Genomic DNA, 16361 nt, shown 5'->3' on the forward strand with positions numbered 1-16361 from the left:
AAAAAAAAAAAAAAAAAAAAAAAAAAAAAAAAAAAACACGTCAAGGTCAAGAAAGTATCTACGTAACATCAATTCCCATAATCAAACCACGGCTCAAATCCGTCTCGAATAAGTCCGACAAACTTACTAACATACGTTCATGTTGTATGTAAGTAAAAATTAAAGTTAGATGAGGGTATAAACTTCTCAGCTGACTGACTAGCCTCGCCCACATTTTAATTTTTTTGCGGGGAAAGAGATTCTGTTACATAACAGATTCATCTCATTCCCGCTTTTTTTCAGTCTTCAGTCCTTTTCAAACCCCGCAAATATTAAAGTACCTGTCATTGTCCCATGTAAGATTATGTATGTTTTACCCCGACATACATTTGATCAGCCTTGGGTCTGGGGGTTGGGGAAAGTCTGGGGTAGTCCTATTTAGCTTTGGTAGGTTGGGTTCGATGCGACGTTGGCGGGTTTGATTTGGGATTGTGGTGGTGGTGGTGCTCGTGTGGGGCTGGAGTCGGTTGGGGTTTGGAGGGATATATTCTGGAATTTAGTAGAGAGGGACTGAAGGTCAAGTATAATGCCTATTTAGGCACTACTACTCATTTCATCTAGTAGTAGTAGTGAATGGCTAATTAGGTGGCTGTTATTTGCTACGCAGAGTAAGAGAAGAAGTACCGCGGCATATTTAGGTTTAGAGCGGCTGCTTCACTTCAGGTTCTTGCCCTTCCGCGAGTTGTCTACGTCACTACTGTTGAGCCTGTTATGTACAGTACATAAGTGAATTGGCAAATGTAGTACATATCTACCTCATATTGCATAGCCATTGCTACACAGCATTATGGTACGCTGTTGTTCTAAATAGGAAAGTTGTAGTGAGGGTGCATTCTATAGGAGATATTGTGGATAGGAGTTCTCCTTGTGCGCTTGTTCCTTACTGAAAGAGGCTCATTCTGTAGTAGAAGTAGTATGTATGGGGTATGTGGCTTCTTTAGGTGGTAGTTTAAGATACTTATGCGTACTATTATGTGTTTACTTTTCCATTGACCGCTGCACGATGATAAATTTGGTGTTTGGTCCTGGAGCCCCTGACCGGTACCTGCGTGAGGCTGCTTGCAGCATAGGCTATGTTGCATAGGGCTGTACCTGAGCATGTAGTCTCGGAGTGTAAGCACGGTAATATGTGGCGATATATGAATGATTATGAATGGAGTTATGCTTCTTCCACGTGATGTGTAAACTTGATATTGTTAGGATGAGGAACAGTAGCAAGAGCTCAATTTCAGATAGAATGTATGAAGGAAACTACTATGCCATGTTGAATAAAACTACATCAAGTTGCATCTGTAGATCTCAACACCTTAGTAGCCAGGATTTGTCAGAAGTAAACTCCGTCATTACTACTGTCTATCTCAATCATGAGCGTTCATTCTATTACCATTTTGACATATCAAACAAGAAGAATCGTGGATATCATGACCTAAGAGCTACCGACGGGTCCCTCACCACCGGGGATCAACTGAATAATAGATACTGTCAGTCTGGAGCATAATCAGTAACACAAGGTATGAAGACATACCATGCAGACGTTGTTTCCGTTCAACAGAATCTTGGGGAGCTTCACTTGAGAGCCGGAGTAATCGCTGTCGCATGTTTAGCAATGGTTCTTTGCTTCACACACAGAGTGATAGCTAAGGAAAGGAGAGCCTCCGAGATAGGAGATTTCCATTCAGATAGCAGATAAGGGGTCTTACAACTCAGTCACGTCTTCCAGAACCATGTCTGCAGCAGGTCAGTTCACGCACATCGTACACCACGACAGGAGAAATACTTACTGACGTAGTCATCGAATCCAAGCAGCGTCCCGGCGAATTCTGAATGCATGTTAGCTATCTAGCTTATCGTCTGCCCCTCCCCCGCAGGGAGATGTTCATGCAGACCTTTGTCGTTCTTCATGATGACCCATATCCTGGATCCGACACACTTGTCGATCAGTTCTGTCGCGCATGTTAATAAGCAGATCATCACAAAGTACGCCATGTATACACGGCTTCTGACAGGGTTATTTACCAAGAGGAAGAAGTTGTGACGCCATTGCGGATTGATTAGGTTATTAAGCAGCTACTTCCAACTCAGCATATATCCCTCAAGACATGCAATCTATACCCATAGACAACTTACTGTTTTTCTTCTAGGTGGAAAAAGGAGCCCCTTGCCTAGATCTGATATAGAAAATGAAGCGGGCGGACTGACGAACGGATGCTGGAATGATTCCATCCACACAATCTTGGCGGGCCCCGGTGGCAGAGTTTATCCGGCCCGGATGGCCTCCCCCAATCAGATCTACAATCCCACTCCGCTTCATCGGGGTGATTTTCAGGTACGCCCTGTCGCTTTGTCGGTTCAAGGCTGCTGAAATCCTACATGATGTATTAATTGAGCAGATTGTTATGATTCTATATTCTTATTATGGACTTCTTTCAGTCAGTGTGCTTTGCGTGACTTGTAAGACTTGACGCGATCTATAAAGACCGGTGGCGGTGATAGAAGCCGGCGGCAAGCGTCACTTTTTACTTCTTTTGATCTGGTCTACTATGATGGCTTTCCGCGAAGCAGCTATGTCTTGGTATTTCTACCCCGTTTATGACTGAACAAATACTTATATATGTGTTAGCTCGACCAATGGATATATGTGCGTACGCACAATGCAAAACCAGGCTGCCATGACAGCCACTCGCTCAAGGTTGCTGCGCAGGTCGTGCGCCTTGATTCAGCATATGACGCTGAATGGCTCAATAAACAGGCCGTACTCTGCTCTGAATAGTAGTAGCTGCTCTCCACGTTCCAGCTCGAGCAAAAATGAGAAAGACATTCTACAGAGCCTACCTGGAACAAGGCATGTCTCTTCCAGGATCGACAGTCGGTCCTGCGAACTTAAACCCCGGCCTTCACAGGCCAGCGACACTACACTTTGCAATCAGACTTCTCCATACACATGTCGCCAAAATGCCGCCCCTCATAGCCACAGACATATAACCTATCCATTTCCAGCACAAGAAAGATGCTATAGCTCGAATACCGTCCCGCGACCAATGATTGAGCATATAATCGACAGTAAAGACGTCGGAGAACTCCAGACACCAGAATCGCCAGTATTACTAGCCAAGTCAGAAACACTGAGTGCAAGCAACAATGACATAGATGAGTCGGCCTCAGAAAACCACCCAGCAGGAGAATCAAAACCAGTCCTCACACCCGCCGAGGATCCCCCAACACCCAAGTTCTGGAGCCACACCATGCTCAAAAGCCCCGAAGGCAAAAACATCATCGTCCATTACTGCAAAACACTCAAAAGCAGCGAAGACGTCGCGCAACTCTTCCTAAACGACAAGATCCTCGGCTTCGACATGGAATGGAAAGCGCAGGCCTCCGCCTGGAACAGCATCCAAGACAACGTATCCCTGATCCAAGTCGCAAACAGGGAGCGAATCGCTCTCTTCCACGTCGCGCTCTTTAGACCAGGCAGAAAACTCAGCGACCTCGTCCCTCCATCTCTCAAACAAATCATCGAATCTCCAGACATCACGAAGCTCGGAGTATCAATCAAAGCAGACTGCACACGTCTCCGCAAGTACCTTAAGATCGATGCGCACGGGATCTTCGAGCTTAGCCATCTCCATAAACTGGTCAAATACTGTCAGATTAACCCGAAACTGATTAACAAACGACCTGTCAATCTCAGTGAGCAGGTGGAGGAGCACCTGGGGCTTCCGTTGGAGAAAGCGGAAGATGTGAGGTGCAGTGATTGGACGGTCTCTTTGAGTTATCGTCAGGTGCAATGTAAGTTCTGTTCGCCCGCCTCTAGTATCGACAACATGATAATGAGTGTATGTGTAGATGCTGCATCCGATTCGTATGCTTGTATCTGCTTGTTTGATACTATGGATGCGAAGCGGAAAGCCCTCGATCCTCGACCACCTTTACCTGCTCATGCGGATCTGGATCTGCCTATTCGTATTGTGCAGGAGCCGACTGTGACGACGGTCCCTGATGATGTTGTAGTGGTTAAGCCTTAGTGGCTTGCTCGAGACAGAGTAACGGTACAGTGGTTGCCACAGCATATGCATACTCCCGCGATGAAACAGGTCAGTTGCTTCCTGGTTTAAACATAGAGCAACGTGATATATCCTCTGTGGCTGTGATGACCAGATTTCAGGGCCATAGACGTTGAATATCGGATCTATATAGATCTCAGAACTAGAACATGAAATGATACCCTTGCTAGAATCATCAATATATACAACATTTTCATCAGAAACTGAATAGAAAGTCAAAGTCATTTACAATCGAGACTGCCAAAGTAATTGCCTCTAGAATGAATGGGGTATAATTATAGACAAGAAAGCATGATACAGTCCAGACATGTATATAAACAGCGCTGTAAAGTCATAAAACCATCAAAATCATCCCCTCAAGGGCAGCACTTTCGACAAGAGCACTTCCTGTCGACAAAGCGGGCACTCCGGCTTCTCCCGTACCCAGTCCCGCACACACGTCCAACAAAAGACATGTCCACAAGTCGTGACACTCGGATCTTTGAACAACTCCAGACAGAGCGTACATTTGCGCTGCTGTCCTTCAGGGATCCACGGGATCGCATGGGAGTCTTCCGAGAAATCGTACCGGGCAGCAGAAGCCGGAAGGAGAGGAAGCGAGGAGGGATTCTCGAGTGACGGTATCAAGGAGCCCCCATACTGTTTCATACCGGCATCTGCTTCAAGTCCAGTATCTTCATTTTCCTGTCCTAAGTCGGCCCCAACCTTCTTGATGTGCAGGATTCCCTGAACAGCGATCTGCAAGACAAGCAGCACACCCAGGACTTCATAACCAACCCGTTGTTCACCCTCCTCTACCTTCTTCGTGAAGACATACCGCAGGCCCGAGAACCGCTTCGAGAGATGATAGTAAGCGCCCGTGAAATAGAACGTTGCGATGCTAACGGCGTATATGGGTGACAGCGACGTGATGGAGTCCAGATGCTCGAGGATGTATTTCTGGATCCGGAGTTTCGTGAAGAAGGACGGTTTCTTAGACGACTTGTTGTCCTTGGCTTGTTCCACTGTTGTCTTCTTGGCTTGGGATGCTTTGAATTGTTGTCGAGCGATACTGCGTTCCAGTTTCGATCGCAGTCGTTGTCGGAAAGCGGGGAGAATTCGCTGCAGCGTCCAGGGCAGCAGGATACTGCTGAGGATGTACCCGGCTCGTCTGGGGAGAGAAGGGAGCTGAAGGGTGTCGTCTTCTAGTTGGACCAAGTCGCAGTATTCTTCTCCTAGGGTCCGGTTTCCGATGAACGTGGTCAAGGCAAAGTAGAGAATCTCGGTTAGGTGTTTGATGGCATCGGAGTGGGTGTGTGCATAGCGAGCTCCGCGGAGAGAGCGAACAATTGAATGGGCTCGGCTTGTCAAGCTCCCTGTCATGAAGACATCCTTTTCATGCGACCGAATGATATCTGGGGAGGTAGCGAAAGGGTAGAAATGGGCCGAGGGAGAGACGGACGGTGTCGGAGCGGAGGTAGTTAGGGAGAGATCTTCGTCGGCCATTGTGAGGGAAGTGGGAGAGTGCGAGAGGTGGAGAGTCGAAGAAGAAATGCGGAGATACTGTGGGGAGAGAGCTATTCCCTCGTTGAGACAGCTATCATGGCCGGATAGAGATGGAGAAAGAAAGAGAGGGAGGGAGATAAGGCGCGTGGAATTGTATAGCAGCGCCGGCATGCAACGGCGGATCCCCGAAAGGCGGAGGAGCATCGCCAGTGCCTCGGTAATACTCACGTGATGCTCTAGACAGCCGCAACGTGACCCCTATCACATGACTCAACTCACGTGCTAAGGGTCAAGTCCCAAAGAGGCCAGGCTAGACCCAAAGCGGGACCAGTGCGCGTCGTTACAAGCCGGAAAGCCGCGCGGAGCCGCTGGGCCCCGTCCAAAGTGGAAAGCCGACCTGAAACCGGCGGTCCCTGAGCTTCTTCACTTCCCGCTGCTTAAACTGCTTCGCTGGTCATGATTTGAGTGCCCTTTGTGGTCGTCAAACCTCACCCCGAGTCGCTCCTTGATCTCCCCCCCCTCCAACCTCCCTCTCCCCCCTTCGCCTGATCAGTCACTGTCGCTACATACTCTTCACTACTGGCTCCGTGCCTCGAGCCTCCCTCGAGTCACTTCCGAATCTCCCTCTCGGTCTCCCTCTGGTGCTGAATTCCCGGCGCCGCCGTCTCTTCAATGGAATATGGGTGTCGATCAACATGCTCAATTGGATCGCTTCAGTCTCTTCCTCCCCTTCCCCTATCGCGTGGCGGTGATACTGCTGGCTGGTATGCTACCCCCTTGGATGATCGCCCCCCTCCTTCTCTATTCCCCGGCATTTCATTTGGCTGACATTTCGTTATCGATAGGTTTCTGGGGTTGGGGTGCTAATCTGCAGTACCTCCTAAAGGCCAATATTGTGGGTGATGCCCCTCCCTCTCCCTCTTCATCCCCCTTCCCTTACACCTTCTTTTGTCTATAGTTATATGCATTCGCTGACTGGCTTCTTCTTAGGATGTCCCTGCCCTCATTAAATACCCTGCTCGACAATCCTCCAGTCAACGCCCGCATTATGCCTCGACATACCAGCTGGCCACTATCCTGACCATCCCGCTCGTCGTCTCCCTCCTTATCTTCTGGCCTGCCACCCATGGCTCTGCAGAACGTGTCGAAGCGGTGGAGTTCATTCCGCAATCATACTTCTTCATTGGACTATTTATCCTCATCTTGCCCTTCTACCGAATCGCGCGCTCGGGCCGATATCGGTTCTTCATGACCCTGAAGCGCATCAGTCTTGGAGGTCTGGCGGAAGCACAAGATGGCAAATTCGGGGATATTCTGCTGGCAGATGCTCTGACAAGCTATTCGAGAGTCCTCGCGGACTTGGTTGTTACCTTCTGCATGTTCTTTACCACGGACGTCTCCAGCACGTCCAAACCCACCCGCAAGTGTCGCACGAACGATTACGTCGTTCCCTTGATCATCGCTTTTCCCAGTATTATCCGACTTCGCCAATGTCTTATCGAATACTTGCGTGTGCGTCGGGCTACCCAGCGTAGTCAAGTCGCAGGCAGCCAGGGTGGCCAGCACTTGGCTAACGCCCTGAAATACGCCACCGCGTTCCCGGTTATCATCCTGGCAGCCAAATTAAAGAACTACAACCCTCTAGACTTTTACGGCTACAGTGAGATGAGCCTTTCGCGGCTCTTGTACGTGCTCGACTGCTCTTTCCTGCCTTCTGCGAGTGGCTCTGTCTAACCGCGCTTCCTCTGTCACAGGTTTTTCTTTACATTCATCAACTCCGCATACTCCTTCTACTGGGATGTGACCAAGGATTGGGATTTGACCCTCTTCTCTTCAGCACGCCACAGCCACGAACACCCATACGGACTGCGCCGCCATCGCTACTTCGCCAACCGACAATACTACCTCGCGATCATCATTGATCTGGCCATCCGTTTCTCCTGGCTCTCTAGATACGTGCCCGGATTTGTCTGGATGAGTGAGACCGAGTTTGGAATTTTTATACTCATGTTCTCCGAGGTCGCCCGTCGTTGGATGTGGGTTTTCCTCCGCGTCGAGGCCGAGTGGAGTAAGTCACCCATCCATCACACAAGCACGTTACCGTGGCACCTTCAACTGACTCGTGGCACCGAAAACAGTCCGAAACAGCCGCGGTCCTGCCCCCGACGATATTCTCCTTGGCGAGTTCGGCGGCAAATTGGACGCAGACTGAACTTATACAACCTTGCCGCATCTTTCTAGACAAGGCTTCTCGCCCATTCCTCTATAAACTGACATGACTTTTGTGTATCCAACATTGTAGCCAGCATTCATCGTTATTGTGATTACGTATGTAAGAACATCTTCCTTCTGCCTTCTATCTCCTGCCTTCCACCCTTTTCTTGGCTTGGCTTGGTGCGTCTAGAGCCCCATCCGGCCCGTTCACTTTTTTCAAACTTAATTTGATTTGGATTGGCTTGGTTCCGTTCCTCTTACTATACACTTGTCTGTTCTATACACACATACACCTATATTTACTTTCCCCTTCTCTTCTTTTTTTCATTTTTCTACTGGGAGGCGGAGAGGCGTCTGTATCATATTATATTAGGGCAGGAAACAAAGGGAAAGGGAGTGTTGCGGAGCAGTTCATGTGTTGTTTCGTATACGCTAAAACGTATAGTATAAATCCTCAGTCGGTTTTGTTTCTTTTCTTCTTTATTTCCTATATCTTATACTCCCTTTTTTTTTTCTTCTTTGCCACTCTCTCTTGGGGTTCCTTCCATTCCTTTCGTTGCAGTAGCTTTTCTCTTTCATTATTTATTGGGTTGCCTAGTACCACTCGTTTTGGTACTGTTTGGGGTGGAGGAAAGACTGCGGGTTGGTCATAGTGCTGGATAGTATGATAATCGGGGCTGTCGTGGACAGTGCACTCGCTTTAATTGGTAATACTAATGGTGATTATTAATAAGATGCTTGCTTTTCTTTCACTAACTAGTGGAGGTAGTTACAGTAATAGCATGGACGCTGAATGGAAGGAATGAATAATGATAGAAATGTAGAACAATAAATCACTAGATAAATGCTCGTTGATCGTGAAAGGGGCTTAGCAGACATGATAATAGAAAATGATAGAATAAAATATACAATACAGTAATAAACATATAACAGGAAAAGAAGTTCGGGATAAGAGATCTGTATAACGGAAGAGATGCGAAATATACAACACGGTAAAGGAGATAATGGAAATGAAGAAATTGAGAAATCGTCGCTCGTACAACAGCATAGATAGGTCATATCAATGTCTGTTCTGAGGCGTATTGTGGTTATCGAACAAATCTTCCAGATATGCGCTTGGTGTGCGACCCTGAGGAGGAGAGGAGAGATTCACGCTGCTGGTAGAAGGGCCTTCTGCGCGGGATCGTCTGGCACTACGACGGGGCGTCGTGTCCTGTTCGTTGGCTGCTGGGGATAGGCCTGGTGATTCAGGAGGGCTAGGGGCAGTTTTGGCCCTCGTATAACCCTGCGACTGTGGTCCCATGCCTGGTAGATCAGCCGCCGAGAAGCGTGCTTCGTGAGTCCGAGGAGGCGCTGCACTGCCGGTGTTGTAGTAGCCTGCAGGGAGATAGGCAGACCGCCTGTTACTGCTGCTGCTGCGATGCATTCCGGCGGTGGGCGAAAAGAACAGCGCGCTGTTCGAGCTGGGGGTCTTTGTGGAAGGTGACCTATGGTGTCGGTGGCTGTGACGGTGGTGATGATGCCCTCCACCACCCAGCTTCTCGAGGGTGACACCTGGTCTGGAGCTTGATCTCCTAGAGGGAGATCTTCGCTTCTTGGTGCGAAGCAGTCCTTTGGTTTCGGATGACCGAACCATGGCGGCTTGACGAACGGAACGGTTGACTGACCAGGCTACGAGGGCGCGCCAGGCCAGAATAGCGAATCCAATGGCACCAAGGACAGCCCCGACAACGATGAATAGAGTCCCCTCGGGGATCTTCGACTTTTGCATGTACGGTGCATCGGCCGTGGGTGGAACAGTGACGATGGGATAGCCACTGGTTGAGGAAGAGGAGGATGAAGAACTTGAGTCAGTTGACGTGGACGAGGCATCTGTCGTTGAGCTAGACGATGAGTCCGTCGTGGTGGCAGCTGAAGTGGTAGTACTGTCATCTGACGAGGTTGTCGCAGAGTCCGTAGATGAAGATGTGTCCGCCGTTGTGGTGGCAGTGGTCGTAGAGTCGTCTGTGGTGGAATCCTGAGCCACTGAAACTTGCGCGACAAAGACAATGATAAACAATAGAAGGAGTATGAATGAAGGCTGGCGGGCCCTTGAGAGGCCCACCGACAGGGCTACCATGGTTGATATAGACTCCTGGGTACGTATCAGATCGAGTGATAACGAGAGTTCGTAGAACCAGCAATGACCGGTGCAATTAGAGTTAATGCAAGAGACGCAACTTCATAGTCAAGAGGAACCCGAAATCGTCAGCAAAACAAGAAGTGAACCGAATGTCTCTGGTCGTAGATTGATTGCATGGATAGCGGGTGTCTCCAGGCAGGCGGGCGGGACTTAATATCGGTCTCCACCCAAAACAAGAGGGTCAACAAGCGATGGATGCAAGGGTAAGACGACGATCACCGAGGTAGGGCAGACAGCCAAACGAGGGACTACAGCGACAGCCGCTGTGCGGTTAATCCGTGTCTTGAGGACCCCCCAAAGCGAGCGATGAGCATAAAGAGAGCGAGCAAAGACGAGGTCTTTGACAGCCAAGCGGTGGTTGCCCCGTGCCATCCTCGGCCGGCCTGAGGCTTCCACACTATGGCCCACGTGATACCCAAGTTATTCTTAGCGGCGAGGTAAGTTCAGGCTATTGGGCCATTCCCTTAACTATTAACTCTAATGTGAGACATTCTAGGATTCGTCATCAATCATGTTCGATGGTTAGATATCTACCTCGACGCCCAAATGATATCTAGTTGGGTGCCACTTTCACTCGTACAATATGATAGATTCCACAAATAAGCAAACGCCGCTTCGCTGATATACAGCCTATTCATAATATAGCAAGTAATGCGAAGAAGAAGCAAGACTAATGACACGAATCTGGAAGAACAACCGCTAATCACTGCTGCTTCTTCTGCACAGCGGCCGATGTGTCCTTCTCGAATGCTGCATAGGGAACCTCCAAGCTCAAAAGAGCAGACAGTCCGACATAGAAGATCATCAGGAACACCAGGGTCGCGAGAAGTCCCATCCAAATGCCTGTTGACGGTCAGATTAAGTCTTGCGGTGGCTTGGTTTCGGTCTACATACCGGGTGTAAAGAACTGGTATTCCTGGAAAAGAGTCTTGTTGGACGAAGATTGACTGTCATGAGCAGAGTAGTCGCGCTTGAGGTCCATGTGAAGGGGATCCTGTTCCGCTTGGTAGAAATCGGAACCGGTGTCTTCAAGTTCCCTCGGGGAAGTGACGTAAAGGATCGTGTAGCCCTTGGACTCCGGGAGCCGGTCAATGACATTGAAGAGCAAGCCATCTACAAAAACAATAAGCATCTCTCCGGGAGTAGTATAGACGTGTGGGCCACCAACCGTTGTTCGAAAGCTGCTTCTTCCGATCATGTCCCGCAGGCAGGACAGGCAAGTCAACAACGATGATGCGGGACTCCGCATCGAAGTCGGCAGAGTGAGAATCAGCTAATCATTTGCTGTCAGTCATGTTCTTCATTAATCGACCACTCATACACAAGTGAGCACCTACAGGAAGCGTCGATCACGGTCGATTCAGCCCCGCACTCCTTCTCGAGCAGCTTCTGGACATCCTTCGCCTCTATCTCGCCCACAACTTCATTCACAATCGTCTTTGTCCGGATGTTCTTGTCCTTCCCCGTCATCTTCCCACCAAGACGCGGTGCGGACTGGCGAGTAGCGAAGTCGGTGCTGTGCACACCGGGCTGAGAAGCAATAACATAGTAGTCGGAAGGGCAGCCACTCAGCCCCGTGGATAGATCTTCTAAGATAGCGGGAGCAGTCCGCAGCTGTGCTGACGTAGAAGGGATCCTGTAGAAGCTAGTTAGCTGGGACATGCTATGGGAGTCCCGCAATCGAGCAAGTGTCACGCATACTGGGAGGTCGATGCTAGGAAAAAGGGAGAGGTGTCGCGGATTGCGTTCGCCGTCGTCGCTCCCAGAGCGACCAGCGAAAAGGTTCCCAAACGCATGGTGGTGAAATAGGGGGGGTTAGCTATCAGACGAGCGGACGGCTATCTAGAGAACCTCCGGGAGGAATGAATGATGATGTTGGAGCCAGGCTGGTGGATTGGCCGACGACGGCTCGGAGGCGGTCGAGCCAACCACCGGCACGGCTTAGCTCGACTTGTCCCCGGCCGTGACGTTCTGGCAATGCGGCCGTTTTGGAAATTTTTCCCTGAACTAAAAATCCCCGCCTCAGAGAACAACATCACTTCTTCCATAATTTTAGACGATTCATTCGAATTGTCGCATATATACAAACATGGGGCCAGCAGCGAAAAGGAGAAAGGTGGCCAGCAAAGTCGAAGAAGTTACCTTCGACGCTGCCGATCGCCAGCAGTTTCTCACAGGCTTTCGCAAGCGCAAACAACAACGCATTAAACATGCACAAGAGGTGGCCGAGCAGAAGGCCCGTGAACTGAAGCGTGAGGAGCGCAAAAGGGTATGTCTATTCGCCGGCGATCAGGTTGCTTAATTGCACCGGAACTAATTTTGCTTGCAATCTAGATCCGCGAAGAGCGAACCGCAGAATTCCAGCGCGCTATCGAGGAACATAAAAAACAGCTCAAGAGATTGAAGGAAGAGGACAGTGATGAGGACAACTCGAGTTCGGGAAGTGGTGATGAAGACGACCAGGAATGGGAAGGGTTCGAAGAACCCCCAGCCGTGGATTACGAGGCCGAATACATAGACGAAGACAAGTACACGACGGTCACAGTGGAAGAAATGGATCCTTCCAGGGAAGGCCTACTGCGATCGGCAGGCAATGAGTCGGACGACGAGGAAGAGGAGCAGACGGAGACGAAACCTGCACCGGATACCAAATCAACCGCGGCCGGCGAGAAGACGAAAAAGAAGACCGATAACAAGCCGAAAAAGAAGAAGAAGAAGTTCCGCTACGAGTCTAAAGAGGAACGCAAGCTTACGAGGGTGAAGGAGCGCGCGGCGAAATCGAGGAAAGCCCAGGCTCGACGAGACCGCTCATAATATCCAGTCCTATACAACACAGCACAGCACATTTATGAACCAGCATACGGATGAGAATACAGAAGCCAGAAGAGGGGCGCTCCCAATTAAATATGCTCTATGTACCTTCACAATGACTAATATGGTAAACAATAAAAGGTTAAACAAGGTCACGGGGACGAGCGGAGAGACCGGTTGATGATGCGGATGAAGCCAGCTAGATGACACGACGAAAAAAAGATACAGCTAAAATCCGTCTCCCTGCAGACAGGACATATAGATCAGACTGTGATGTGCAGGAAAAGAAAGCAAAGGTAAAAGTATATTTGGGGAAAAGGCTGAAATCCAGCATCTTCCGGGCCTCGGCGCCATCTCCTTTTTAAACATTGCTGATGGAGACCTCGAGGTCGTGCAGATCCTTCTGCAACTCGGCGTATTTCTTCGCCATCTCCTCGTACTTGCTCTCCCACTGGTCACGGGACGCTTCGAGAGCCTGCACCTTGCGTTCGTAGTGGCCAGCCTTGACGTCGGTTTGGCGGAGCCTAGAGCACGAGCATAGTCAGTATATGTGTTGCTCCGTTGCGGACACGTAAAAAAATGAGGTGCGGGGAGGGGGCGGAAATGGGAAATAAGCGTACTTCTCGTTGGTCTCCCGGAGGTTCCGGTCAGCGTCCTCGGCCTCTTCTTCCAGAAGTTGCAGACGGCGCTGGAGAGCCTCGTTCTGAGTATCGTGCTGAGCACTCTGGTTGGCAGAATCCTTGGCCTCCTTAAGAGCGGTCTCGAGCTTCTCGACCTCACCCTCCAGAAGTTGGTTCCGGTGGTTGAGGGATGTGATCTCCTGCTCCTTGGCGAGGTTCTCCTGCTCCAGCGTCTTGACCTTGCTCTTAAGCTCCTCAACCTTCTCCTGGGCCTCCTCGGCCTCGAGGCGGAGGTTGTTCATTCTCTAGAATCATGGTGGTCAGTCTTCGGATATTTCCAGTTTATTTACACATTTCTGTTTGTGGTAATGAAGATAAATGGATCATAATGAGTGATGCGGTGGGAGAAATAAGGACGCATGTGGTGGTGCATGTTGCAGTTCCAGGCAGCTTAGAAGCTACCCCGCCAACAGGGGGAGGGGAAGGGAAAGGAATCTCACCTCCTTGATCTTATCCATGTTGGGCAGTTATTTGCAGTGAAGGAACGGAGAATATGTATGGTAGAAAGTAGATGTTTCGATGAGTTGGGGATGCGGGACGGCTTTCGCTCAGCGATAAACCAGACAGAGATGCAGTAGGGAAGCAAGTAGTCAAAAGGACAAATGGGTTTTGGGTTTAAGGGAGAAAGGAAGAGAAGTGGAGGAGGGCCTTTCAGGTAAGGTTGACTTTCTTGCCTGGCCTGGCGGTCAGCCGCGACTAGTGGTTGGGCCCGATCCATTTTTGGTATGGTAGGGGATGCCATCGCCCCCCCTGGATGGGCAGTGCCACAGTTGCTGTGGCTGATACTTTACCGTCCCGGTGTTACGGAATACAGTCAGTTGTATTGTCTCCACGGGCAACCGCCACGAAAACATCTCGGTTGCGTGACGCTGCATCTAGAACCATGTCGACAAGCTCCGCTCTCCTTCCTTCAGTGCTGACGCGCCGCTTCCAGCACCTTTAGCTCCGACCTCCAGTATAACCTACGCCAATCGATCTTCGCTCGTTGAATGAGCCGTGTGAATACATAATTGCCACCATGTTGGCTGTACGCGACCAAGAAAACCTGGTCCATTCTCACCAGACCGTTGCCGCGTCGAAACCACTCAATCAAGGCGTGAGACATTTGCAACCCAAGACCCCCGGCGCTCGAGTACCAAAAACGCCATTTAAAGTCCCTTTGAAAAATGATGAGAACGATCCGCTAGCTTTTGGGAAGAAAACCGTGAAGGGGGGTAAACAGAAGGAGAATATCAACTTGACCACGAAAAATGCCTTCATCACTCCGGCGGGTACGTAATGGGAATCTACGACCATGTTCAAGTCGCATGTCTTGATCCTTGCTATTCGCTATTCATGAGACTAACACACTTTGCAGCAGATCCTCGTCAGCGTGCCCCTCTCGGCATGAAGACGACAAATGCCAAAGCCAGGGGATTGCAGACGCCAGCCCCTCCTGGAGGGACGGTGAAGCCTGACAGAACCATCAAAAGAGGTTCTACGCAGAGAGCGAAGAAATTTGCTCCCTTTGTAGAGCCAAGTCAGCCAGAGGTCCAGGCGAAACCGGTAGAAGATGATGTCCCTGACATTGAGTATATGCCCCCTAAGCCCAAAGGTCAGTAATTCTTTCGCGGGGTTGTCGCATGTATCAAGGGGTCCGTTGTGTCTGATTTATCGCAGATCTTCCTGATATCCCGGACGATGTCACTTATGATACCACCTTTCCGCAATTCCAGCCGAAGAATCTCGCCCTAGGACTGGAAAGTGTGTATGGTGATAATGAGGTTGGCCCCGATGGGCTCACTAAGCGCGAGCGCAAATTCCAAGAAGATTCAGCTGCTTGCGACAGAATGGTTGAGGAAATGATTCGAAAGCAAGTCGAGAGCATTGGCTTCGAGGAAACATACGAGACCGTTCCAATCGAGGAACCGCCTGCAGCAGACGCTACGCAACGCCGAATTCAAACGCGTTCACGAACGAGAGCGGCCAACAACAAGACGAAACATACCAGCAATATCTCCACCATCCGAGCTCGTGATGCTGCTGCTGCCTTGTCCGGGACACAGCGTTCTGTTCCACGCACCAGACCGGCTGTTTCGGCCAAGCCTAGGGTTACTTCTGCCTTGTTCCCGTCTAAGAAACCAAGAGAACCGACCAATCCATCGAGTATGCGTCAAACGGCCGCTGCTGCAACTTCCCAAACGACGGTGGGATATAGTAGGGGCCGGGAAGTGTCGACCAAGTTACATGGCAGGACGGCCAGTCCAACAGAGCTAGAGACTGTCCCCCAAGGAATACTATCACCCGATACCTATCTGCAGCCCTGTGGAACTCCACCATTGATCGCCGACACGATTGGGCTAGACTTGGAGAATGCGGAGGGGCTTCCGACATTTGATGAAGATGAAGAAGCTCAGAACTTTCAATTAACGCTGTGACGTGAGATGTGTGAAGAACCAAGGCGAATACAGAGGTCTACTTCCGGCGTATCATATGGGGTTTTATGGGTTCATGTTATTGGTAGTTGAGTGGTGTTCTTTGGTTTCCCGGTCTACTTTTATGTGTCTTCCATGTTTCGTTGCACTCGCCAACGTGTAAGTATTCTTTTCCTGACTGGCAAGAACAGTCATGGAAAAAGAAACCTCACGGAGGCAGCGAGATGGAGCACGGGACTTGAAAGGGGGGGGGGGCGTTCTAGAAAATTATGATGTGTCTATTTACGATGGGGGTTACAGTGTTATCCTGTTATGACTTGACGAGTCCCACGGAAGACCCCGGCGTGGGGCTTGTCCCTATTTGAGCATGAAATTGGGCTGTATGATTAATAGCCAGAATATTCGTAATGGACCCTCCTGTAGTGGGTGTTGCCGGCCCTCAAACAGTGGTTCCCTCCCAGGCTAACCGTTTGAT

General features: G+C 49.9%; 9 protein-coding genes across 9 annotated transcripts; 4 read left to right on the plus strand and 5 right to left on the minus strand.

Moving 5' to 3' along the window:
- Window positions 1–1278: 1278 nt before the first annotated feature.
- BO85DRAFT_445796 (RNA-binding protein LSM5) lies at window positions 1279–2230 on the minus strand. Its single transcript, XM_025659355.1, has 7 exons — window positions 2167–2230; window positions 2056–2106; window positions 1926–1982; window positions 1821–1859; window positions 1740–1767; window positions 1565–1628; window positions 1279–1504 (listed from the first exon to the last, which is right to left on the minus strand). Exons 2-7 carry the CDS (start codon window positions 2078–2080, stop codon window positions 1466–1468), a joined length of 252 nt encoding a protein of 83 aa, XP_025520295.1. The 5' UTR covers window positions 2081–2106; window positions 2167–2230; the 3' UTR covers window positions 1279–1465.
- Window positions 2231–2369: 139 nt separating this feature from the next.
- BO85DRAFT_133442 (3'-5' exonuclease) lies at window positions 2370–4255 on the plus strand. Its single transcript, XM_025654011.1, has 3 exons — window positions 2370–2611; window positions 2660–3825; window positions 3883–4255. The coding sequence occupies exons 1-3, from the start codon at window positions 2580–2582 to the stop codon at window positions 4059–4061; spliced, it is 1377 nt and encodes a 458-aa protein (XP_025520296.1). The 5' UTR covers window positions 2370–2579; the 3' UTR covers window positions 4062–4255.
- pex10 (ubiquitin-protein ligase peroxin 10) lies at window positions 4201–5728 on the minus strand. The gene has a single exon (XM_025659356.1). The coding sequence runs from the start codon at window positions 5583–5585 to the stop codon at window positions 4449–4451; it is 1137 nt and encodes a 378-aa protein (XP_025520297.1). The 5' UTR covers window positions 5586–5728; the 3' UTR covers window positions 4201–4448.
- Window positions 5729–6264: 536 nt separating this feature from the next.
- On the plus strand, window positions 6265–7797 carry BO85DRAFT_364061 (EXS domain-containing protein; the record flags this gene model as incomplete). Its single annotated transcript, XM_025655681.1, has 5 exons — window positions 6265–6349; window positions 6431–6480; window positions 6576–7270; window positions 7340–7653; window positions 7724–7797. The coding sequence occupies 5 exons, from the start codon at window positions 6265–6267 to the stop codon at window positions 7795–7797; spliced, it is 1218 nt and encodes a 405-aa protein (XP_025520298.1).
- A 681-nt stretch (window positions 7798–8478) lies between these two features.
- BO85DRAFT_445801 (uncharacterized protein) lies at window positions 8479–10318 on the minus strand. Its single transcript, XM_025659357.1, has one exon. It carries the CDS (start codon window positions 9916–9918, stop codon window positions 8860–8862), a length of 1059 nt encoding a protein of 352 aa, XP_025520299.1. The 5' UTR covers window positions 9919–10318; the 3' UTR covers window positions 8479–8859.
- A 163-nt stretch (window positions 10319–10481) lies between these two features.
- BO85DRAFT_389894 (Ac45/VOA1 transmembrane domain-containing protein) lies at window positions 10482–11873 on the minus strand. Its single transcript, XM_025656754.1, has 5 exons — window positions 11683–11873; window positions 11319–11617; window positions 11150–11254; window positions 10876–11094; window positions 10482–10824 (listed from the first exon to the last, which is right to left on the minus strand). The coding sequence occupies exons 1-5, from the start codon at window positions 11775–11777 to the stop codon at window positions 10685–10687; spliced, it is 858 nt and encodes a 285-aa protein (XP_025520300.1). The 5' UTR covers window positions 11778–11873; the 3' UTR covers window positions 10482–10684.
- A 197-nt stretch (window positions 11874–12070) lies between these two features.
- BO85DRAFT_434985 (rRNA-processing protein RRP17) lies at window positions 12071–12795 on the plus strand (the record flags this gene model as incomplete). The annotated part of the gene is made up of 2 exons (XM_025658494.1): window positions 12071–12250; window positions 12316–12795. The coding sequence occupies 2 exons, from the start codon at window positions 12071–12073 to the stop codon at window positions 12793–12795; spliced, it is 660 nt and encodes a 219-aa protein (XP_025520301.1).
- Window positions 12796–13153: 358 nt separating this feature from the next.
- BO85DRAFT_484387 (tropomyosin) lies at window positions 13154–13930 on the minus strand (the record flags this gene model as incomplete). The annotated part of the gene is made up of 3 exons (XM_025663233.1): window positions 13154–13316; window positions 13413–13717; window positions 13913–13930. 3 exons carry the CDS (start codon window positions 13928–13930, stop codon window positions 13154–13156), a joined length of 486 nt encoding a protein of 161 aa, XP_025520302.1.
- A 560-nt stretch (window positions 13931–14490) lies between these two features.
- Window positions 14491–15889, plus strand: BO85DRAFT_363801 (uncharacterized protein; the record flags this gene model as incomplete). The annotated part of the gene is made up of 3 exons (XM_025655673.1): window positions 14491–14743; window positions 14830–15066; window positions 15132–15889. 3 exons carry the CDS (start codon window positions 14491–14493, stop codon window positions 15887–15889), a joined length of 1248 nt encoding a protein of 415 aa, XP_025520303.1.
- Window positions 15890–16361: the final 472 nt, after the last annotated feature.

This window comes from Aspergillus piperis (genome assembly GCF_003184755.1).
Source record: "Aspergillus piperis CBS 112811 unplaced genomic scaffold BO85scaffold_2, whole genome shotgun sequence".
Lineage (NCBI taxonomy): Eukaryota > Fungi > Ascomycota > Eurotiomycetes > Eurotiales > Aspergillaceae > Aspergillus > Aspergillus piperis.